The sequence below is a fragment of the Eurosta solidaginis genome, chromosome 4, assembly GCF_040869045.1.
Source record: "Eurosta solidaginis isolate ZX-2024a chromosome 4, ASM4086904v1, whole genome shotgun sequence".
Classification (NCBI taxonomy): domain Eukaryota; kingdom Metazoa; phylum Arthropoda; class Insecta; order Diptera; family Tephritidae; genus Eurosta; species Eurosta solidaginis.
Genome location: NC_090322.1, coordinates 74,944,504 through 74,969,196, shown reverse-complemented (window position 1 = coordinate 74,969,196; position 24,693 = coordinate 74,944,504). Strand labels below are relative to the sequence as shown.

Below are 24,693 nucleotides of genomic sequence, written 5' to 3'. Positions count from 1 at the left end.
TATTTATACGCACGTCATTCGACACTAATCACCGATCATAAGCCATTGTCACAAATATTACAACCTGACAAATCACTTCCAGTATTATGCATAAGTAGAATGGCGAACTACGCAGACTTTTTGAACAGATTTGATTTCGAGGTAGGGTACAAGAGCTCAAAGGCGAACAAGAATGCCGACTATCTTTCACGCGCCCACTTTCAGCCACCGAAATCATTACAAATTAAGCAGTTGAATGACGAATCTAGACGAATATGATGAGTTCGACCACTTCATGATTCGCCAAATCAACCAATTACCACTAAGTTCAGAACACATAGCAAGAGAGTCCAGAAAAGATGAACGAATGGGTAAAATAATTAAACTACTGGAAAGTGGCCAGTGCTTGAAAAGGGCAGGGTACAAATCCCCAGAAGTCAATTATAAGTTGTCCTCCGGATGTTTGACGTTCGAACATCGTGTTGTTATTCCGACAAAATATCGAAACAAACTGCTCGACAATTTACACACGGGGCATTTAGGAATTGTTAAGATGAAAGGGATTGCTCGCTCATTCATATACTGGCCGGGCATAGACAATGATATCGAGAATATTGCGAACCAATGTGATGCATGTGCAAGACAAGCAAACAAACCGGCAAAAAGTGAGGATCATCATTGGGAATACCCCAAGGGACCATGGGAACGTATTCATATCGACTTTACGGGACCTTTCGAGGGAGCGATGTTGCTGTTAATCTCGGACGCATACAGTAAGTGGTTAGAAGGGAGAGTTACTAAATATATAACAGCAACGGCGACAATTGCGTTGTTGGACGAAGTGTTTGCGGCTTACGGCGCGCCGCTAACTGTCGTTTCTGATAATGGCACAAATTTCACTTCTGCAGAATTCAACAACTTTCTGACAGCAGTTGGTGTTAAATATCACAAATATTCAGCGCCGTATCACCCACCAACTAACGGACAAGCAGAGCGTAGCGTACAAACAGTCAAGAAAGAATTGAAAGCGATGGGTACTACGAGTAGTTCATTAAAGACAAATTTGAATGAATTTTTGAGGCAATACAAAAACGCACCGCATGCAACCACAGGGTCATCACCATTACTATTTATGGGGCGACAGTTGCGCACAAGGTTGAATCTGATTCGACCAGAGGAAATTTCAAAGAAGGTAGAAGAGAAGCAATACGTTAAGTCCAAGAAAACTATTAGAGAGTTTGAACCAAATCAAAATGTTTACTTTTTGTCTGGGAATCCACGAATTTGTAAGTGGCTCAGGGGAACCATAAACGCACGTCTAGGTGATCTGCACTATGAAATACTCTTCAATGGGAAAAGTGTACAACGGCATGTGGACCAAATACGCAAAGCCCAGGTTGGACCTGATAAAACAGCTCGGGAAGTTGATTATTACAAGGCGAGGCTGTCAACAGAAGACAACACTAATGAAACCGAGGAATCAGCTGAAGTAGATAGCACTGAAGCAATAACGCAACCGGTGGTTACTGAAACGGCGCAAAACGAATCATGGGGATCGGAAGATTTTGCAGGCTTTGCTTCTGATAGTACAATAGGGCAAAATCCTACATCGACACCGCATACAACACCCGGAACAAGTAGGATACCTCAAATTCCACGGAGATCAACCAGACAGAGAAGGGCACCTGTCGGATACTCACCTTAGCGCCCTTGCAGAGGAGGGGAAAATGTTATGTATGAAACGAGATGGCAGCGCCACGACAATAAATTATTTATACAACACAGTTGCCAGAACATTCTTTATCTTCTTCTTTATTACTTTTTTATCTTTCAATTGATATACTTTTACGCATTAACTTTAAAATGTAACAATTAACTTATTTCATTAATTAAATAAACACTCATATATAAAACCTAACAAGGACGCTTATGACTGCGTACAACAAAGCTTGCCCTCTAAGAAGATTCAGAGGAAAAGTAAAGCCGCCATGGTGGAGCAATGAGCCGAGTCTTCTAAGAAGACAGGAAAAAGAAATGTTTAAGCTACCAAAGACCGCGCAAAGCGAAGCGTGTCGGGACGAGTACAGGGATCTACTGAGGATCTACAAGCGTGAAATTTCCAGGGCGAAGAAAATCTCATGTAAAAGTTTCTGTACGGACTAGAGTGCCCCAGCGAAACAGCACGGTTGAGAAAAGTCCTAGCAAAGGGAAATATAGTCCAGGGACTAATAAAGAGAACGGGGAATGGTCACGTAATAGTGAGGAATCCCTTGAGGTGCTTCTCGATACACATTTCCCATCGGGAGATGGTTTAGCAGAGCCAGCAGACAGCACTCACACTTCGTTCACGGAGCGGGTAGTGCCGGGCTTGGTGACCGATACCACGATCGAGTGGGCAGTGAAGACGTTTTCTAAGTTTAAATCGCCGGGCCCAGATGGTATATTCCCGGCCATGCTACAAGTCTCAAGTAGGGCGGTCGTGGAATGGCTTAAATGAATATTCGATGGATGCATAAGACTGAACCATGTACCGCACTCTTGGAGAACTGCTCGTGTACCTTTCCTACCAAAGGCGGGAAATATCGGTCACGTGTATGCCAAAGATTATAGACCCATTAACTTAACATCATTTCTGCTCAAACCTTTGAGAGGCTTATAGATGTGTACATAAATTCCAACGTGGATGAAAAGCTGCTCTCCACAACACAACATGCGTACACCAAAGGCAAGTCGATAGACACCGCATTGCATAGGGTGGTAATTAGAATAAAGAAATCCGTGGAATATAAAGAATATGCTCTAAGAGTCTTCTTAGACATTGCCGGGGCTTTCAATAATGTCTCTAAATGGGCGGTTATGGATGGTCTTAATTACATTAAGATACATCCAGCCTTAACCAGATGGATCGGCTACATGTTAAATTGCAGGCAGATTACATCACAATGGGGATTTTACGAGGCCACGAAATCAGTGAACAGGGGAACGGCGCAGGGAGGGGTGCTATCACCTCTGCTGTGGACGCTGGTCATCAACCAACTGCGCAGGCGATTTGATGAGGGACCCGTAAAACTTACGGCTTACGCGGATGACGTTGCAATTGTCACAAGTGGAAAGTGCTTTCCAACGATTGGCGCTTTGATGGATCGAGCGCTGCAGGATATCCATACCTGGGCATCAAATGTCGGGTTGAAAGTCAACGCGGATAAGACGGATACGGCCTTGTTTACAAAGAGGTACAAGGTCCCAAATTGGATAAGGCCTAAGTTAGGAGAGGTGACTCTACAGGAGAAACCTTGCACAAAGTATCTAGGAATCATCCTAGACAGTAAGCTATCATGGAAGCTCAACGTGGAGGAGAGGGTGAAGAAGGCTTCAACGGCACTTTATGTATGTAAAAGAATGCTGGGATGTACGTGGGGCTTATCGCCCTCTCTTTCGCATTGGGTTTTTACAGCGATTGTAAGCCCTATCCTATACTATGGAGTTCTTGTTTGGTGGAAAGCCACACAAAAAGCAACCTACCACAAAAAATTAGAGGGGGTATGCAGACTATCAGTGCTTAGCATTACGGGAGCCCTGAAAACAACCCCGACACTACACTGTATGCCATTCTGCACATTCCACCTGTAGACCTGGTAGCAAAGAACATAGCGTTAACAACTGCAACCAGGCTCGGTGCCTCGGGGCAGCTAGAGCGCCGACCATACGGCCATAGTAGTATAGCGTCAACAATCACAAGACGAATAGACTACCTGATTCCCTATCTGCGCTTCGAGGGCGATCTTAAGGCCACAATAGAGTTGGGCGGTTGGCGCAAGGGACGAGGCGATACATGTGTACACAGATGGTTCCAAAGTAGTGGAAGGAGTAGGGTCTGCGGTATACTGTGCTGATCCGGAAATAAACAGATCCTACAGGCTGCCGGATTACTGCAGCGTTTTCCAAGCGGAAATAGTAGCCGTAACCAAACAGTAGAAACCCTGGAAGAAAATAGCCCAAGCTGCAATCGTGTTAACTTTTATATTGACAGTCAACAGCAATTAAGGCAATAATCTCGCATACTACGCATCTAAATGCGTGGTAGAGTGTAAGCAGTCCTTGGAGAGAATTGTGGCAGGGAGAAGCATACATCTGTAGTGGGTCCCAGGGCATATGGGAATAGATGGGAATGAAAAAGCGGATGAATTAGCTAAAAAGGGCGCATTCCTTAAAGCTTGCTCCATAGACGTCCCAATTAGACTGGGCGAAATTAAGCGAAGGTGAGAGGTGCACGTGATCGACCAAGCAGGAAAGACGTGGGTTCAAGCACGGGGCTGTAAAGTGTCGAAGATTATGTGCAGGTCTTACAACCTTAGAATAACAAAGTTGCTTCTATCATTAAAAAGAGAGGACTGTAGACTCATGACGGGTATTCTGACTGGACACTGCCTTCTTGCGTCACATGCCTTTAAATTAGGCTTGGTCAGTGATAGCAGATGTAGGAAGAACGGGCTGGAGGAGGAAACGATCGAGCACGTTCTGTCCTCTTGCCCTGCGCTTGCCAGGCTAAGACTCCAGCTATTAGGAGTGATACAGCTGTCAAATCTAGAAGCAGCAAGTGGTTTAAATCATGGAAGCTTCTAGTATTTTCCAAGAGGACGGAGTTATTTCATAACATAGGTCCTAAATCATGGAAGCTTCTAGGATTTTCCAAGAGGACGGAGTTATTTTATAACATAGGTCCGGTTTTTGATAGGGTTTTTCAGTTTGGTCGTTAAAACAAACTTCTGGTAACACAACGGACTTATTCAGTCTATGTGAGGTTCTCATGGACCGGCCAGTTCAACTTAACCTAGCTTTTTGCTTTGGTCTATTGTTTTCACTTATTTTCTAAATTTTTGCTTCCACACTGTCGAAACGCACTCGAAAGACTCCTAGAGGACTACATCAGGAGGAGGATTGAGCCATCGCTTCTTTCGCAAGCTCAACATGCCTATACTAAGGGTAGGCTTTGCACTCACTGGTATCCGTTATGGAAGGGTCACTTGACCTCAAGGAATACACACTGGTGGCATTTCTAGATATAGCGGGTGCCTTCAACAACGTTCTCCCTGAGGCCATCATCTCGGCGCTGACCGATCTGGGGGTTGACGCGTGGTGGAGTTTATATACAATCTGCTTACGCGTAGGCAGATTAAAACTGAGCTAGGTGTATGCGTGATCCGCAGACCGGTCGGCAGAGGCACTCCGTAGGGCGGTGTTCTCTCTCCGCTACTTTGGGTGGTTACCGTCAACCTACTACTACGCCTCATGCAGGCAGACGGTCACCAAGTGATCGCGTATGCAGATGACATCTGCATCACCATGCAGGGGAAATTTCCGCAAACTCTTTGCAACCTAATGGAAGGGGCACTATTCAAAATTTCGTACTGGGCCACAGCCACAGGTTTGGAAGTCAAACCGGATAAAACCGAGCTTGTCCTCTTCACGAGGATTTACAAAGTACCAAATCTTACACGGCCAATAATTGGGGATATGTTCTTAGCGTTTGGCGATCAAGTCAAGTATTTGGGAGTCATTCTGGATAGAAAGCTATTATGGAGTGACCATATAGTGGAGCGATCCAAGAAGGCAGCAGCAGCGCTGTTCACCTGCAAGAGGGCAATTGGCACCTCCTGGGGATTCTCCCCTAAAGTGACCTACTGGATTTACACAGCCATTGTGCGCCCGGTTCTTCTTTATGGTGCCTTGGTCTGGTGGCCTGCACTAGCTAAAAGTACCTATCTTAAAATGCTTCAAAAGGTGCAACGGTGCATAACCGGGGCTCTCGGCTCCACTCCGTCTGAAGCACTCAACACAATGCTATACCTTCCATCTCTTGACCTGGTGGCGAAGGAAATAGCGGTCATCGCCACTCTACGCATAAGGGAAACAGGTCTCTGGTCAAATGGATCTAGTGGACACTCAACAATCCTGGGCACGAACGCCCCAGTCCCAATACCGGTACGCACTGACTACTGCACGCCAAAGAACGTCTTCGTCAAAACTATAGTATACATATACCATCGCCACAAGACTGGAATACCACACAACATACGGTACCGGGTGCCATAAATATATTCACGGATGTTTCTAAGCTTGACGGGGAGGTGGGAGCAGGCCTCTTTTCACCGGATCTGGGTCTAGAAGTCTCTTTTCGCCTACCAGATCACTGTAGTGTTTACCAAGCGGAAATGCTGGCAATACACAGGGCTGTGAATCATCTCGGGTCTATGCCTAAGGATGGTAAACGGGTGTTTATTTTCTCAGACAGCCAGGCCGCATTAAAGGCCCTGGACTCATTCGTTGACAACGCAAAGTCGGTCACGCATAAGAGCCCTTCTGATTTTAAACAAATCAGTTCTGTCGTCCCTGATAAGGGTTTTAACAGGGGATTGTTTAATAGGCACGCATGGTGCTAGAATGGGGGTAACGACTGTAGGGTTCTTATTATTTTTATTTAACTTTGTATTTTAGTTACTTTGAACTTTGTAATTTTAAATTGTTTTATCAATATTTTAATTTTCAATATTGATTTTTCAATTTTCATTATGGTGAAAAATTTAAAAAAATATTGACGCATACATTTAGGCGTATTCTTTATTGAATAAAAGTTTCTTTTTATATAAAATGAAAATTGGTTTCAATCACCACACTGGCGATATTGCCAGGAGCTAATAATTAAATAAAAAAATAAAAGTTTTTGGTGTGTGTGCGATAAATTAACAAATCAAGCTTTTAAAGTGGCAGCACCCAAGGATCCAACCTTGGGGCCGTTGCAGTGCAGTTAAACTTTAGCATTTTAACAAATCACAACAAGATAATAAGATACAAAAACATACGTGACAAGAATGAGCAATACCAATACCAGTGAGATATTTGTGGAAAAAGTTGTAAAACAAAATCGGTTTTAAAGAGACATAAACTATATCATAGCGGCGAAAAGGCCAATAAATGTGATCTTTGTGATAAGCGATTTATACATACTGCGTACTTAAACCAGCATACGCGTACTCATACCGATGAAAAACCATATAAATACAAATACTAAAAACGGTGCTTTGCTACAACAAGTGCAATGAATCCGCATTTACGTCTACATCTGGGTGATAATATACATACATGTAAGTTTTGTCCCTTAGCTTTTCGTTTGGCTTCGGAGCTACGGTTACATTCAACTACGCATAAAGATGAAGATCCAGAGACGCGTGAGCGAAATATTTATTTATTTATTTATTTAAGGGAAGAAGAGGTTAAATTGAAAGTATATAGAACAAAAATATGATTTATAAATCTTGAATACTATATGAAGTAAATAAAGAGATTGTTTAGCTGAAGTATTGCGAGATATTGAGAATTAAAGCCAGAAGATAAGAAGGAGTTGGAAGATTTATTTGACAGTTACTTCGATCGAAGAAAAATGACTATTAAGCTAAAGCGTAACATCAACAAATTCCACTGTAAAATTATCAACAGCCAACACAATTTAAAAGTACTTAAGTGGCGTCAAAACATTATCATCGAACCAATTTCAAACAATTACTACCGTACATCATCATCATTCATAGACAGATCCTTCAAACGTTTAAAAAACAACAAAAGCAATTATTATCCTCGGAAAACTTAAAGGAGAAGCAGCAGCAACAGCAACAACTACAAACACAACACAATCAAAAGCCATTGCATAAGTATCAGTTACGGCAACAAACTAAATATTCGCAAGTATTTGAATAAAAATATCATCTTTTATGTATGTATACTAAAATATCCATATATTATTATTATTATTATTATTGTCAACTCTTAGAATTACTAGTTAGTTTTACTGTTTTGTTAGTGAACTCTCTTTTCATTTTATTCAATATGTTTCGCTCACCACAACATAATACACAAACATCTACACTTTCTAATAATCTAAATGATTTATTTATAAATATACCAAATGACACTTTACAACAAAATATTACAAATCAGTATGATAATTACAATCATTGCTGAAATCAGGCAAACTTCCACAATTTTGGACTAGTTGTCCAGAAGCGTGGTTTATACATGCTGAAACACAATTTAGTACAAAAAATATAACCCAAGAGAATACCAAATACGAACACATTATAACTGCACTTCCACAGAAGTAATAGTAACAATTTTAGATTTTATCCAAAATCCACCCCTCACTAAAAAGTTTAGTGAACTTAAAACAATTTTGATAGAAACACATTCACTCAGTGAAAATTCAAAGCTAGACAAAATTTTAAGTGATTCAGAAATGGGTGATCGAAAGCCCTCTGAGTTTTATCGGTCATTAATTTTGTTAGCCGGTTCAAATTTTAGTGAAAATATTTTAAAGAGAATTTGGTTGAGAAAACTTCCCAAAAATTTAAATGCCATTTTGGCTAGCTCAAGTTCTGACAATATTAATGAATTAACAAAATTAGCGGATAACATTTTTGAAATTATGAATAAAAACGAAGTTTTCTCAGTAAATACAATTTCAGATACAAAAGTTCAAAATTCTGTTGTTGAAAATCTAGCTAAAAACCACCTCTTTGATGTGTGAGAATTTTCAGAAACTTTCTTTGGAGTCAGTTGAAATTAAAACAGAAATGTATCGGAATCAATCTAGGTCGCGTTCTAATTCTAGGAACAATTTTAGAAATTTTTTTAGGCGTCGTTCTAACTCGCGTAATAATCCAAATTGGTTGTGTAGATTTCACTACAAATTTGGAAATAATGCTTGAAGTTGTGAGCAACTATGTTCTTATAACAAAAACAAAGATTCAACAAACTAAATTCTTCCGTTGTTGCAGCGACGAACAACGGAAATTTAGAATTTTCGACGCGTCGCTTATTTATTTTTGATAGAGAAAACAAACCAAATTTTTTAATTGATAGTGGAGTAGAAATTTCGGTATTACCCGCGTCTAAATTTCCTTATACGAAACGTTCAGACATAATTCTCACTGCATCTAATGGCTCAACAATTGCCATTTCCGGGAAAGGCTTTTAAATGTAAATTTAGGTTTAAGACGTGAATTTCTCACATTTTTAATTGCGGATATAGCCAAGCCAATAATTGGCGCTGATTTTCTTTGTAAATATGGTCTTCTTATAGACATTAAACATAAACGTTTAGTAGATCCATTAACCAATCTCTCAGTTAATACATTATCCTACTTTTGTGATATTCCATTACCTAAATTATTTGTGGTTGACAATAAATTTACAAAATTATTAAAAGATTTTCCGTCACTTATTTCAGAGCCAGATTATACTAAACCTGTTAAACATACAACAGTACATCGACTTGTAACAGAAGGTAGTCTTCCATTTTCTAAGCCCAGGCGCTTAGATCCGGTAAAATACAAAGTGGCGAAAACGGAGTTTGATTTCTTAGTTAAAACAGGCATTTGTAGGCCTTCAAATTCTTCAGTAGCATCACCTTGTACCTAAAAGAGTTGAATGATTAGCGTCCATGTGCTGATTTTAGAAGATTAAATATTGTAACTGTTCCCGATCGTTATCCCTTACCTCACATTCAGGATTTTAATATGAGCCTTCATAATAAAAATATATTTTCTAAATTATATTTAGTTAGGGCATATCACCAAATTCCTATGTCTGAAGAAGATATTTATAAAACTGCTATTACAACTCCTTTCGGTATGTTTGAATTCATGAGAATGCCTTTCGGACTTAGAAATTCTGCACAAAGCTTTCAAAGATTCATAAATGAGGTAGTAAGTGACTTAGATTTTGTATATGCTCACATCGATGACTTACTTATTGCAAGTAAAGACGAAGAACAACATTTAAAAGATTTACGTATCCTTTTTCAACGCCTTACAGAGTACGGTTTAAACATTAAACCAAGTAAATGTACTTTTGCGTGATTCTTTGTAACATTCAATGCCACGTTTACAATGCCAATATAAAGACGTATATACGTTCCCAGCCTCTTGTTTCGAATTCCGGGATTTGGAAATATTTTTACCTGAAATGACTGAACTAATGAGCATTTATCATTTGATCCCACTTAATTTTTTTCTGGACAACTCTTTTTTAAGGTTTTTTTGTCATAATTAGTCACCAGAGAAGGCAACTTAGCGATGGTGTGAGTGCTTAACAGATCTCCATAGCGCCCAACTATTTGGATGACCGGTCACGGACCGCTGAGCCCGCCTTGTCGGGCAGGTGGTCCTACGATCACGATCAACGACTCAGCGTGTGATGTTAATAAGGAGGACGAGAGTGAAAGAATGGAGTCGATACCCAAACAAGGCATAAGCGCTGCAATGATGGAACGGAATGAAAAAGGGTGGAATGGAAAAGGGTACAGAGCACAGATAATATAGAGAACCTTCCCACGGCAGCCGGTACCATGTATCGAAGTGACTCGGGATTATTGTTGTTGTTGCACTGCTACAACAACTCGGGATTATTCCCGATCAAGGGATGTCATTTCATTGTAACCCCATTTAATTTGTTGCGTCCCTCCCACAAATTGTCATCCTCGGAGCAAATTGTCATCCTTGTTCTTCACGCCCTAGGGCATCCGGTTGTCTGCGCTTTAGCAGTTCCTGCCTTGGACAGGTGCCATTTTCCTAGATGTTCTGAGTTCAGCGACGATAGTCCCCCGACGGGTGCCGCTCCGATCTCATAGCTGCGATCAAAGATACTAAGCACACTGAAAATCTTCTTTGCAGACATGCTCTGGCTACAATGCCCAAAGAAAATATCGTTCAAGAAGATATGGAGGCGGACTCGCATTTATCCATCACCACTCTGTGTAATATAATCTATTTGATTCCCACATCAGCCGCGGGAACAGCGTCCTAGCAGATCAAGGAATATCTGTCCTATCAGGCGATGCGAATTTAGAAAGCACCAACATCTACATCCCTCCCGTCACCTGCATCTCCAGTGAATATTACCTTCACTGGTGAAAATCGCACTTCTCTTGGCAATTTGAATGCCCACCACGATCTGTGTCATTCTGATTTACAATTAGATAGGTGACAAGAGATCAAATGCAGGACACGTCGCACTGCACAATAAACAAGGACACCCCCACACAAAAGGTGGAAATTGTCATAGCTCGTCAGACATAGCCATAGTAAGGACTTGTAAGCTGAGCCAAATGGCAGCCGATGGCAACATTGGCATCCGACCACCTACCGATATTCCTATCGCTTGAGCGATCAGCTAAATTAATCACACTGAAAAAGGGCACTTTCATCAACTTTAAAAAAGCGAAGATAAAAGTTTCGCTGCCCTGCACTTCCAACTGATGTGCGTCAAGGGGAACATGTTTTCCGCAAGGTCATTGAATCCGCGTCGGCTCGTTTCATTCCGCTTGGAGAATTCCGGAAATCTGGCTACACATTCCAACTATGGCCTCAACTTTAGCGAGAGTGAGACTTTGTGAGACAGCAAGACTCTGGCTACCCACAAATCGGGACATACTCCTGCGTATCATTACAATGAACTTTTTCATATGGGTGCGTTCAACGCAATCTTATGCTTGACAGTAACATCGCCACAATGACGCAAGGTGTTGCGGTTGTAAATATAAACAGCACTTCAGAATTGAAAGATGAAACTTATTTCGACTTGTCCGTTCACATACAAAATGCCGCGAAGCACTGTTATAAACATTCTCACTTTACAAGAAAAATATTTGCTAACATATTTTGTCTCCTATTCTTTTGGTTAAATGCAGTTTTTAATCGTGAAAAACGTTGGAACAGTACCACAATGTTCATTGTGACACAGCCATCAGACGGCCTGTAGACAAACACAAGCGGGAGAAAATGGAGGAGCATCTAAAGAACTGTAACTCCCCTGCCGATGTAGGTAAACTTTGGTCAACAATGCTAAAGCGCTATCGGGAGTAAGGAATCGCGCGATCGCTTTCCGCCGGCAATATGTACTGCGAGAGAGCCGTCTCATAATACCGTGCTAGACTAGGAATTATCAAACGCTTGAGAGCAGTGGTCGGCCCAACAGACCTGCAGACGCAGCGTTGGCCGGAGTTGGGCGGCAGAATGAACGTTCGGTAGAACCCGAGCAGCCTGCTTTGAAGAGGCAGAAAGGATACAGTGCCAAACCCAGACACCGTTGCTCCAGAAACCGTAAAGTGTCCGTCAACCGATACACCGATCACCCGTATTCCGCCGCCTGTCCACCAATTCCACCGGCAACCGGACGCTGTCCATCGATCCTACGCCCCTTCTATAAATTAACGGCTGTTTAAGCTCCCCTTCAATATTACAACTAGGTACCATCCGTCATGGTGTGTTAGTGTGTACGTCTGAATCAAATACCACCAACAAAGAAACGGGTATTCTTTTAGAAAGAAAAAACGTGACGTCTCGACTCTGGATTGACTGAGAGACTCCAGTCTTTGAAGAAACCCACCTCACAAACTTTCAGTGTAAAACCATATTTAATGTCAAAACAAAATGTGGTACTTACCTCAGCAACACAAACATTATCCTCGCCTTCAGGCATACAACGACCTTGCAATGGAATTTGACTACTCAGTGAAACATGCAACAGCACGCATATCCTTTGTCTTTGGAGGTGGCCACCTGGGTCTGTACCTGCGTGAAAAAGAACTCGTAGTACTGGTAAATCGCGTGATACAGTTGCTTTTATCAAATGTGCAGATATATCCAGGTGTATATTAGCCTGTTGTAGTTCCATGAGTGCCGCAGTTGTGTTCTATAAAAAAAAACATGTAATATTTACGTCTCAGAGATTGATTATACATCTTATCTTACTAATATTATAAATGCGAAAGTTTGGATGTTTGGATGTCCACACGTTTGTCAAAGTGAGCAATGAAACTCCCCACGCCCCACTCTCTGCCTAAATTTTCTCCTAAATCAATAATTTTTGGTATCTGGCTCATACAGATCGAGATCTAAACAATTTTGGAAAAACGATCAGAGGTGCTCTCCGTCTCCTCCAGCTATCTTCCCTCCTTAAATTTTTTTTATTAACACGCTTTTATTAGCTTTTCCTGTATGTTTGTTTGTTTGTATCTCTTCATTCGCATCAACGTGCCTGCTGCCTTATTAACATGCTTTTATAATTAGCTTCACCTTATTTGTAATCCCGTCGGGGTCATTTCCGGACCTTTCCGGGATCATTTCTGGATGATTTCAGGGTCATTTCGGTACTTTTTCGGAATCATTTAGGGCCGTTCAGGGATCATTTCTGGATGGTTTTCGGCATCCGTCCGGGATACCGTTAGGGTCATTTAGTGGCATTTTCTGGATTATTTCGAGATCATTCGGGGACCCTTCCGGCATCTTTTCTGGATAGTTTCTGGTATCCGACAGGGTAACTTCGGGACTTTTTCGGGTTCATTTGGGGACCCTTCAGCGATGGTTTCCGGTATCCGACAGCGTTATTTCAGGACCATTACGGGATCATTTGGGGAGGGATAATTTCTGGATGGTTTCCGGGTTATTTCGTGACTTTTCTGAACTATTTCAGGATCATTTGGGGACACTTCAGGGATCATTTCTGGATGGTTTTCGGGATCCGAAATGGCAATTTTGGGACTTTTTCGATACTATTACGGAATCATTTCATATATTTTTCTCCTTACGGACGGGGTCGCGGGTAAAGGCTAGTTGATATCATAAATGTGAAAGTTTGGATGTCCAGACGTTTGTCTTTGTGACTCAATCATGCAAGAACGGCTGGACAGATTTGGATGAAATTTGCCACAAATACATCCAATAGTTTACAAGGATCTACTAGCTATATGTTTTTGAAAAAAGGGGAGGTCCACGTCCCCTGGGAACAGTTATAATCTAATTTTATTTTTTCGTCTTTGTGACTGAATCACGCCACGGCTACACGGATTTTGATGAATGATAGACAATAATAGGCTAAAAAAATTTCGAAAATGGAAAAGGAGAGGTCACACGGCCCTTCGAACAATTACTTTTTAATAATTTTCACACATTATAGCTTTAAGTATACTGACTATCAGCAATATTACAAACTCACAGGGTCAAATAAATGGACGGCTTACCAATTGAGCAATGGCAGCAACCCCCCCCCCCCCCCCCCCCCCCCCCCTTGGGACTCTTCCGGGATCATTTCTGGGTGGTTTTCGGGATCCCGTCAGGGTCATTTCTGGACTTTTTTGAAAGTATTTCAGGATCATTTGGGGATACTTCAGGGATCACTTCTAGATGGTTTTCGGGATCCCGTCAGGGTCATTTCGGAACTATTTGGGTATCATTTGGGGACTATTCAGAAATCATTTCTGGATGGTTTTCTGGATCCGTCCGGGACCGCGTCGGGATAATTTCGAGACTTTTTCGGGACTATTCCGGGATCATTTGGAGACCCTTCCGGGATCATTTCTGGATGGTTTTTGGGATCCCGTCGGGGTCATTTCGTGGCTTTATCTGGATAATTTCGTGATCCTTCCGGGATCATTTCTGAATTGTTTTCGAGATCCCGTCAGGATCATTTGGGACTTTTTCGGGATCATTTGGAACCTTTGCGGTATAATTTCTGGATGGTTTTCGGAATCACTCCGGAATCTCGTCGGGGTCATTTCCGGACTTTCGGGACTATTCCGCGATCATTTAGGGACCCTTCCAAGATCATTTCGGGACTATTCCGGGATCATTTAATGACGCTTCCAGAATCATTTCTGGATGGTTTTTGGGATCCTTTCGGGACCAAAGATATAGTTTAAACACTCTTTTAACTTTGAATGAAATTTTTCAGTAATAACTTCCGGGATCATTACTGAATGGTTTTCGGGATCCCGTCAGGGACCATTCGGGATCATTTGGAACCCTTCCGGGACAATTTCTGGATGGTTTTCGGGATCATTTCGGGTCTAAAGATATAGTTTAAATAGTCTTTTAACTTTGAATTAAAGTTTGCTGTAAAGATATTATTATAATTTTATGTTGAGGTGATTAATTATGTTTGACTGTTCGATCCCCCACTACTGTAATATCAAGTCTTTGTACACAAAAATTATTCCCTATTTTTTAGTTCGGTTAGCTATTATAGCGTGTTTTTTTAATTTTTTAAACTTTTATTTATAAATCGTTATAAATCTGAATATAGTTGACCTAGACCAATGATATTTGATACATGGTTCAAATGGATCGAGACTACACAATTTTGGAAAATTTGGATTATTTGTGGATCATTTCGGGACTATCTACAGATCATTTCGGGATTGAATTCCGGACTACTTCCAGATAATTTGGGATTATTTCCGTATCATTTTCGAGATTATAACGGGAAAATTTCGGGATCATTTCAGAACTCTTTCGGGATCATTTCACGACTATCTCCAGATCATTTCGCGATTATTTCGGGGATAATTTCAGGTCAATTTCGGGTCTATCTTTACATAATTTCAAAATTATTTCGGGATGATTTTAGGACTATTTCCAGATCATTTCGATATTATTTTTGGGATTATATCGAGACAATTTCGGGACTATCTTCACATCAATTGAGGATTGTTTTCGGGATTATTTTAGGGTCATTTCGCGACTATCTGCAGATGGTCGCGATTATTTCTGGACTATTTCGGAAGCATTTCGGGACGATCTCCAGATAATTTTGGGATTATTTTTGAGACTGTATCGGAACATTTCTGGGATATCTTCATATCATTTGGGGATTCTGAATTATATAGTGAAATTAAATGTTTAATTGGTTCTAGTTCGATTATTGGACAGGCTTTGCTTTATAAACTTTGGTTACGTAAATTACCTCAACAAATTCAAGGTCATTTGACATCTTGTGATAAAGAAAGTGTAGATAATAAAATTAAAATCTGACAAAATTTATAGTCTTTATTTTCAATCCAAAGTGTTTTCAATTTCACAAAATTCGTCTTTAGAACAAAGTATTCAAAATTTAACGCAATTAACTTCTATTCTTAGCCAAAATTTTAATAAACTGGCTCCTGATATTAATGAGTTACGAACCAGATCAAAATCTAATGAACGAAATAAGTTTTACCAATAAAAATAAAAGATCATTCAAGGAACGTTCAAATTCTCCTAATAATATATGTTGGTATCATTCGAAATATGGGAATGTAATTTTTTTACCACAAAACAAATGCATTTAAATTGAATCGTTCTATCATGCCGATAGAAGAGATTAGAAACCAGCTAGCCGCCTTTTTATTTTCGATAAGTATAACAAACCTAATTTTTTAATAGATACAGCGGCTGTTGTTTCAGATATTCCTCTTGCAAGATTTAAGCAATTTAAGAAAAATTCTGATTTAAATTATCAGCAGCAAATGAAGCAATTATTCTAACGTTTGGATCAAAATTGCTTAAAGTCGATTTACGACTAAGGCGTGAATTTCATTTTCCTTTCACTTTAGCAGATATTAAAACTCCAATTATTAGAAAAATTTGGATTTATAGTTGATATTAAAAATAAATTAATGCTTGACTCTGAAACAAAATTAAAAGTAATTGGTTCTTTTGGATTCTGCGAAATTTTTGATTCGGAATCAATCAAAGAATTTACTGAGGTTATTTCTGAACCGAATTACTCTAAAATAGTTAAACATAACACTGTACATATAATTGAAACTAAAGGAATTTTACCGTTCTCAAAACCAAGACGGTTAGATCCAGTGAAACTTAAAGTAGCTAAAACAGAATTTGAGTATTTAAATTGGTGTTTTTAGACCTTCAGGTTCTTCTATCGCTTCGCCTTTACATTTGGTTCCTAAAAAGGAAGCAAATGATTGAAATAAAAGAAAAATACTTGTTTGAACTGATGAGTCAATTAAATCATTTGACAATGTAAAACGTCTTTTCCTAAAAATACACTTTTAAATCATTTTGATATAGATTCTAAATTATCTATATCTGTTGATGCTTCAAATGTTGCGATTGGAGCTGTTTTACAATAAGCTAAGCACGATACTTTAGAACCTTTGGCTTATTTTTCTAGAAAATTAACTCCTGTAGAATGTAAATATTCCACTTTTGATAGGTAGCTTTTAGGTATCCATTGGGCAATTAAACATTTCAAGCATTTTTTAGAAGGTCAAGTCTTTACAATATACATATGCAGATCATAAACCGTTGACATACGTTTTGAGTTCAAAAACGGAACGATCTCCTGGACAAACATGACATTTAGAATATATAGCACAATTTACGACTGATATACAACATATATCGTGGAAAATAATATTGTGGCGGATGCGTTATCAAGGTTTCCAGAAATAGATGCACTTTCAATTAAAGATATAAATTTTCATACTTTGTTTGTTGAGCAAGAAAATGATAATACTGTTTTCATACAGAAACTTAATGATCTCATTTCACCTGCTAATGAAATCGTAAATTTTTTGCTTTCACACAGAAGTAACTGCTCGATTAGTATGAAGGATGAGACAGACAATCATGGCGGAACGATACAAGGTGGGAGCATGTTGACATACCTACAAACAAAAAAAATTCCATGTACTTGTAAATTCGATGGACAAATGTCAAAATCGTACTGCGCCGGTAGTTGATGTATCAAATCAAATAAAAAAGGTTATAATCAGCTGTTCGATGCGGCCACCTTGTATCGTTCCGCCATGCAGACAATGACATTTGCTTTGAAAACTAAGAAACGGAAACGGAAGCGGAACGCTGCCAACAGAGTTGCATTGCGCTTTTGACTTCATTAGGCATTCGATTAGCTACTAATGAAATAATAATAGATTCGAATTTTGTAGGGAAGATTGAGCTCAATAAGCGCCTTAATGTAGAAAATTGCCTTTATTATTCAATAAGCCGTCTGTGTGAAATTAGTATTAGACTCTTAAAGCTCTAGTGTCTTCTCAAACATCTAAGAATAATTTGAAGCAGATTATCATTCCGATTCATAATTTAAAAATACCACATACTTATGTTCCAAATTACATGAGGAGATGATTTTTTCAAAATAACATTCTTTATCACATCCAGAGATTCATGCAACTAGGCGTGGGCTTCAAACTGTATTTCTTGTCAGCAATCAAAAATTTCAAGATATACAAAACCACCTATACAAAAAATCGATATACCCAATGATACATATCCATTTGGATTCAGTTGGACCACTTCCACCATCTGATGGATATCGATATATTTTAACAATTATTGATAGGCATTCAAGATGGCCAGAGGCTTATATTCTTAGAAATATAACTGCACCTACGGTAATAAAGACTTTTGTTCAGAATTATATTTGTTAGAAATATACTTTGTAAATAACCACTTTGTTTTAAATTTTGTATCACATTTGCAATTACTGTCATATTGTACTTCTGACGTTGAATAAATTTGTATGAGTTGAATTTTTTCTTTCTGAAATATATGCTGTACGAAATTAACGTGTTCTCGTTTTATTTAAATTCTATAACTGCGCATATAAAACTGATATATGGTCTAATAGGTTATGGGCCCAGGTCGTTAAAAGAATTAAAGCATTTGAGATTAATTTATTAAAAGCGTATACATAATTAGTTTTGCCGGATTGCACGCCATCGAAAAACTTGATGACACCAACTATATGTCTTGGTCTGTACAAATGAAGAGCATTTTAATACATTCGGATTTGTGGGCAATAACTAGCGGAAAGGTAGTGAAAGGTGAGGATGCATCTGCAGAAGAAGCAGCCGCGTTCGACGTGAAGGATCAAAAGACATTGGAGAGCATTATGCTGTGCATTAAGCCATCAAAGGTGAACCATGTGAAGCATTGTCAAACAGCAGCTTTAGCTTGGGTTAAGCTCAAGCAGATTCATCAGCCGGGCGGTCCTGCGCGGAAAGTGACGATATTTCGACAATTGCTGTCTCTCAGATTGTTTGAAGGTCAGAAGGTTCAAGAACATCTTAATGATTTTTGCGACACAATCGAAAGGCTGGCGGAGATAGACGTGATTTTACCAGAAGAAATGGCAGTCATAATTTTGCTAGCGAGTTTGTCGAAGTCTTACGAAAATTTTGTCGTGGCAATCGAGTCGCGAGATTTTTCGCCAACATTAACATCAATCAAAGTAAAGCTGCTCGAGGAGGGAGCTAGACGGAATGGTGCCGAAATTGGTAGTACACATTCACAACAAGCGTTGGTGGTACGAGCAAGATTTCATAATGATAACAACAAAAAAGCTCCAGAAGAACAGAAAAAAGTGAACAGAACGGGAAGGAAACGAAAATCTAAATGTTTTAATTGTGGAAAACATGGCCATTATGCTGCACAATGCAAGGAATCCCAGTCAAGGAGGGATCGAGACGACAAATCCTTTAACGTGGTTGCTTCTGAATCTCTCTCAAATGATTGGTGTATCGATAGTGGAGCAACTGCGCATCTGTGTTGTGATCGTTCTGCATTTGAGACGTACAAGGAAAGCAAGCAAAGAATCGAACTAGCTGGAAGCAAATACATACAAGCGGATGGAGTTGGTGATGTCTGCGTTCGAAGTGGCGAATTTCAAGTAAAGTTAAGAGATGTTTTGTATGTTTCAGACTTGAAGTGCAATTTTGTGTCGGTAAGCAAAGCTTGTGAGAAAGGGCTTTTAGTTACTTTCAATGATAATCATTGTATTATAAAGGATAGAAAAGGGGAAATTTTAATTAAAGGTAATAGGAGAGGTGGTTTATATGTATTCAAAAGTGAGTCAAATAGGTGTTTTAACGTAAATAATGAAGAAAATTGTGTTAAAATGTAGCATGATCGCTTTGGACATTTAAATTTCGATAGTTTAAATGAAATGCGGTCCAAGGAGCTTCTTCATGGCCTTAAAATGGAAAGAAGTTTAAAAAATGAAGACTGTGCTACGTGTGTTAAATGTACGATATCTGATAAGCCATTTCCTCAGATTTCCAAAAATAGAGCTAGTGATTTGTTAGAAATCATACATTCGGATGTATGTGTGCCAATGAATATACATTCAATTGGTGGTTCCCGATATTTTGTGACGTTTATTGACGATAAGTCAAGATACATTTCTATCTATTTTTTGAAATCGAAGAGTGAGGTTTTTGAGGCATTATAGACCTTTAAGAAAGTGGCAGAAAAGCAGACAGGCAGAAAAATAAAAATTTTAAGAAGCGATAATGGCGGTGAATATTTGAGTAACGAATTTCAAAATTTTTTGGATGAAAATGGTATATGTAGGCAATTGACAGTCCCATATACAAAATGGTGTGGCTGAACGTGCTAATCGAACTTTGGTTGAGATGGCACGATGCATGATAGTGCATAGTATGTTGGACGAAAGTTTTTGGGCGGAAGCTGTGGCAACAGCATCTTATTTACGGAATAGGGCTGTTACAAAAACTTTAGCCAACAAAACTCCATATGAAGAGTATACGGGTAAGAAGCCAGATGTTAAGCATCTTAGAATTTTGGGTTCGTTGGCAATAGCCCTCGATAAGACGCAATAGAAGAAGTTTCAACCAAAAGGTAGGGAATTAATAATGGTTGGGTATTCCAGTACATCCAAAGCATATCGCTTAATGGATCCAGTTACTAATAAAATTGTTATAAGTAGAGATGTTGTGTTTATGGAGAGCAAATTTTTTGACGATAAAAAGACAGATACAGATATTATGCTACTTGATTTAACACCAAATGGGAGTAACAGTGTTGAACGAATCGAACAGTCTGTAAATGAATTGAACGACGGTGATCATGATCGCATAGAGCAAGTTCGTTATGGTCCGAGTAGACCAAAAATAGTTCGTTCAGGAGCTCGAGGTCGCCCCCGTATAGAACGACATCGTCTAAATTTAATTGAAACAGTTCCGAAATCTGTTGAGGAGGCATTAGGTGGTGAAAATGCTACGCAGTGGAGAGGTTCTATACAGGAGGAGTATGATGCACTTATGAAAAATCATACGTGGTCGCTGGTGGAATTACCTCGTGGCGAAAAAGTCGTATTAAAAGAAACGCTGACGGAATTATAAAAGGCTTGAAAAGTCGTCTTGTAGCAAAAGGTTGTAGCCAGAGATTTGGTGTAAATTTTAGAGAAACGTTTTCACCTGTAGTGGGGTATGCAACAATACGTTTAATTTTAGCGTTAGCATGTGAATACGACTTACATTTGCATCAATTGGATGTATCATCAGCTTATCTGAATAGTGATTTGCATGATGTGGTTTTTATGAATCAACCTGAAGGGTTTGTTAGTGAAGAGTTTCCTAATCATGTTTTGAAATTAAATAAGGCACTTTATGGGTTAAAGCAGAGTGGGCGCGAGTGGAATGCAAGGTTAGTTTCAGTCCTAAAGTCATTTGGATATAAGCCATGTGTTATTGAGCCTTGCGTTTACATACGACATGAATATGAGAATTATAATATTATTGCTGTATATGTGGATGACTTAATTATAGGCGGTACGAAATTAGAAGAGGTCGAAATAGTAAAAGGCAAATTAGCAAATGAGTTCGATGTAGTTGACGCAGGTCCTTTAAATTATTATCTTGGAATGGAGATTTCGCGTGAAGGCAAAACAGGCGCAATAACTCTATGCCAAAAGCATTATATTATAAACTTATTAATGGAACAAGGAATGTCTGATTGTAAAGATGTATCTACACCGCTAAGTACAGGTATTTGTAATGACAAGAAATGTAGACGCGTGTCACAAAGTGAATATCAGTCTTTGATAGGCGCTTTAATGTATTTGGCTATTTCCACGAGACCAGACATTCTTCATTCAATAAGTAAACTTTCTCAAAGAAATACTGATCCACATTGTGAGCATGAAGCTGCAGCTAAACATGTTCTTAGATATTTAAAGGGTACAAGAGATATGAAAATACGTTATCACAAAATGGGTAAACCAATTGAATGTTATATTGACGCTGATTGGGAAGCCGACGTAAGTGACAGGAAATCATATTCAGGAAATGCATTTTTTGCTGCAGGTGCAGTATTTTCCTGGAAGTCTAAGAAACAGAGCGTAGTTGCACTTAGTAGTACAGAAGCAGAGTATGTAGCGATGTCATTAGCTGCAAAAGAAGCTATATATGTATATAAGAAAGCTTTTAAATGAATTAGGTTTCGGTGATCCTAAACCTACTGTAATAAAAAATGATAATCAGGGTGCACAGTTTTTGGTAAAGAATCCTGTATATCATGCTAGAAGTAAACACATAGATTTGAAATATCATTTTGTTCGAGATTTATATAAAACAGGGGAAATAGCACTGAATTATGTTTGTACTGAAGAAATGATAGCGGATATTTTAACCAAAAACTTGCAAAAGACAAAACATTGCAAATTTAGAAAAGATATGGGATTATATTATATAATGAAAAATGTATACATATTGAGGAGGAGTGTTAGAAATATACTTTGTAAATAACCGCTTTGTTTTCAATATTTTATCACATTTGCAATTACTGTCATATTGTACTACTGACGTTGAATAAATTTGTATGAGTTGAATTCTTTCTTTCTGAAATATGCGCTGTACGAAATTAACGTGTTCTCGTTTTACTTAAATTCTATAACTGCGCATATAAAACTGATATATGGTCTAATAATATTTCTAGATTTGGGATTCCTCTTAAAATAATCGCAGATAACCCTAATGTCCTATATGTAGGACACGGCCCGATGGCCAGGAAATAACGGGAATATATTTTTGTATGCAGTAGAAATTGCGCAACAGTAAAGCGGCAATTACCCACCGACGTGTGCCGTACGTACGGACGTTTGTCGTACGAAACACGTTTGACCGAACCCTCAAGCCCGTAGGAATCAATGTGTGCATCTGTGTACATGTACATAACATATTTGTGTGTGTATTGTTTACAGATAAGCACTGTTGCCATTGACCATTTTGCAAGCATGCTTATGGAAACATCAACTTTTTCCAATTTAATTTTTGATGTTGTAAAAGGCTGGAATTAATATTAAATAAATATAAATAGATTACATATTTATAATCTGCACTTTTACATAATTATTTCGAATTATTTTCACAATTTTTCAAACTTTAATTAGGTGTTTTTGCATAAAACTTCAAACGGTCAAAAATTAAAAAAAAAAGTTTACTAGACAACTCTGTCTAGTGAGAGAGCGATCAGCTGACACGTTCTTACGGAAAAAATCAAAATTGTTTTGATTTCTACGTTCCGGGCTACGTACGTACGGGCGTTGCACGTCGGTGAGTTTTCGTTTACATTGCACATTCATAAGATAGGTCGTGTCAGCTGACACGTTTTTTCTACGTCGGTTCGTGAGTAACTGCCCCATAAGTGTTTACTGTCCCTCAGTGAGAGAAGTGCTCGTTGTCTTATTCAGAAAATTACTAATTGTGAAAAATGCAAAATTATAACATACGATTTCAAAAGTGAGTTAAAATTTATATGATAAAATTTAACAAATATATTTTTTTATTAAAAAATTATAGAGGAATAAATGAGTTTTGAAACGTGTAAAATTATAGTTAAATACATTGAAAATTAGTTAGTAGTAAAAATTAGCAAATGTTAGTGTCCTACAAATAAAAAGATAAATATCGTCGTGAACGGACGTGTGTTTGCCGTGCTCCGAGTTTTTCTTAACTTTAAATTTAAACTTCAAATTTAAATTTAAACTTGTGCTTTTATTTTTATTTAATGGCGCATAACAATTAAAACTGTATAAGTGACATTGATTTTGTTAGCTTTTTTCCTGTGCTTTCATATTTTAACATTTGAATTATTATGCCTTGTTTATGTGGTCATACAGTTGATCGCGCACAAACTTCAGTGCAATGCGAAAAATGCCGAGAAATTTATCACATGACTTGTGTTGTTGGTAATTTTCCTGCCGAACCCAGCAATATAAATACTGCTGAAAATATTTACATTTGCGGTTTGTGTGCTCCCGCTCAACAAGACGATTCTATGTCTTCGCATAATTCTTCGTTACTACAACAACAAGCCTATCAAGTGAAAATGCAAATTCCGCGCAGTGATAATGATAATTTTGCGGAGTTGAAAATAGTTAACTCTCAACTTATTTCTGCTGTGACTACTTTGCACGAAGATAATGAGGGCTTACGTCAACAAACTGATTCTCTTCAAACCGAAGTTCGAGACTTGCATTGTAAGCTCAACGAAAATAACTCAACTTTATCTAATCTGCTCACACAATTTGAAAAATTCATCAATAACAATAACAACTCTGCTAAATCAATGCAGCCAGCTTCTTCGTGTGTACCAATGGGTGCTTTTGGCTCTGTTGACGTTAATGCTGATATAATATCAGCTGCTACTGCTGCTCATCCACCGCCTAATGATGCTGCTGCTAACATTTCCACTGTGACGCCAACTCCTAACGCCGCTGTTTTGCAAATTTCTTCGCCTACATCGGGTACTGTTGACAATTATCCTGCAGTTGTTGGTAACCAAAACGAATGGAGAACAGTGCAAAATAAAAAAAATACAAACGAAGAAATAAAAATAAACCCCAAAACAACAAAGAAAGTGGTTCTAGCAATGCGAATGCTGAAGCAGGTACAAGTTCAATGCCGGATAGTGCTCAAAGCAACAATAATGCTGCCATTGCAAATAACAACATTAGACCCACCCCCAATAATGGTAAACGAAATAATTTGCGTTTACTAGCGCAACCTTTAGTTGTTGGGTCGGCCATTAATGGGGATTTAAGTGCTGTTGCGAAAAGGAA

General features: G+C 38.8%; 1 protein-coding gene and 1 long non-coding RNA gene across 11 annotated transcripts in view; both read right to left on the bottom strand.

Moving 5' to 3' along the window:
• Positions 1-24,693, bottom strand: part of dtn (transmembrane protein 132C dtn) — a 597,671-nt gene that overhangs the window by 374,111 nt on the left and 198,867 nt on the right. For all 10 annotated transcript variants that reach the window (XM_067782100.1, XM_067782098.1, XM_067782099.1 and 7 more), the window contains exon 3: positions 12,475-12,723. In XM_067782100.1, coding sequence (XP_067638201.1) covers positions 12,475-12,723 — 249 coding nt within the window. The remainder of the gene's footprint in view (positions 1-12,474; positions 12,724-24,693) is intronic.
• Positions 8,146-9,920, bottom strand: LOC137249982 (uncharacterized). The gene is made up of 3 exons (XR_010952671.1): positions 9,781-9,920; positions 9,529-9,712; positions 8,146-9,446 (listed from the first exon to the last, which is right to left on the bottom strand). It is a non-coding gene; the product is annotated as an uncharacterized lncRNA (long non-coding RNA).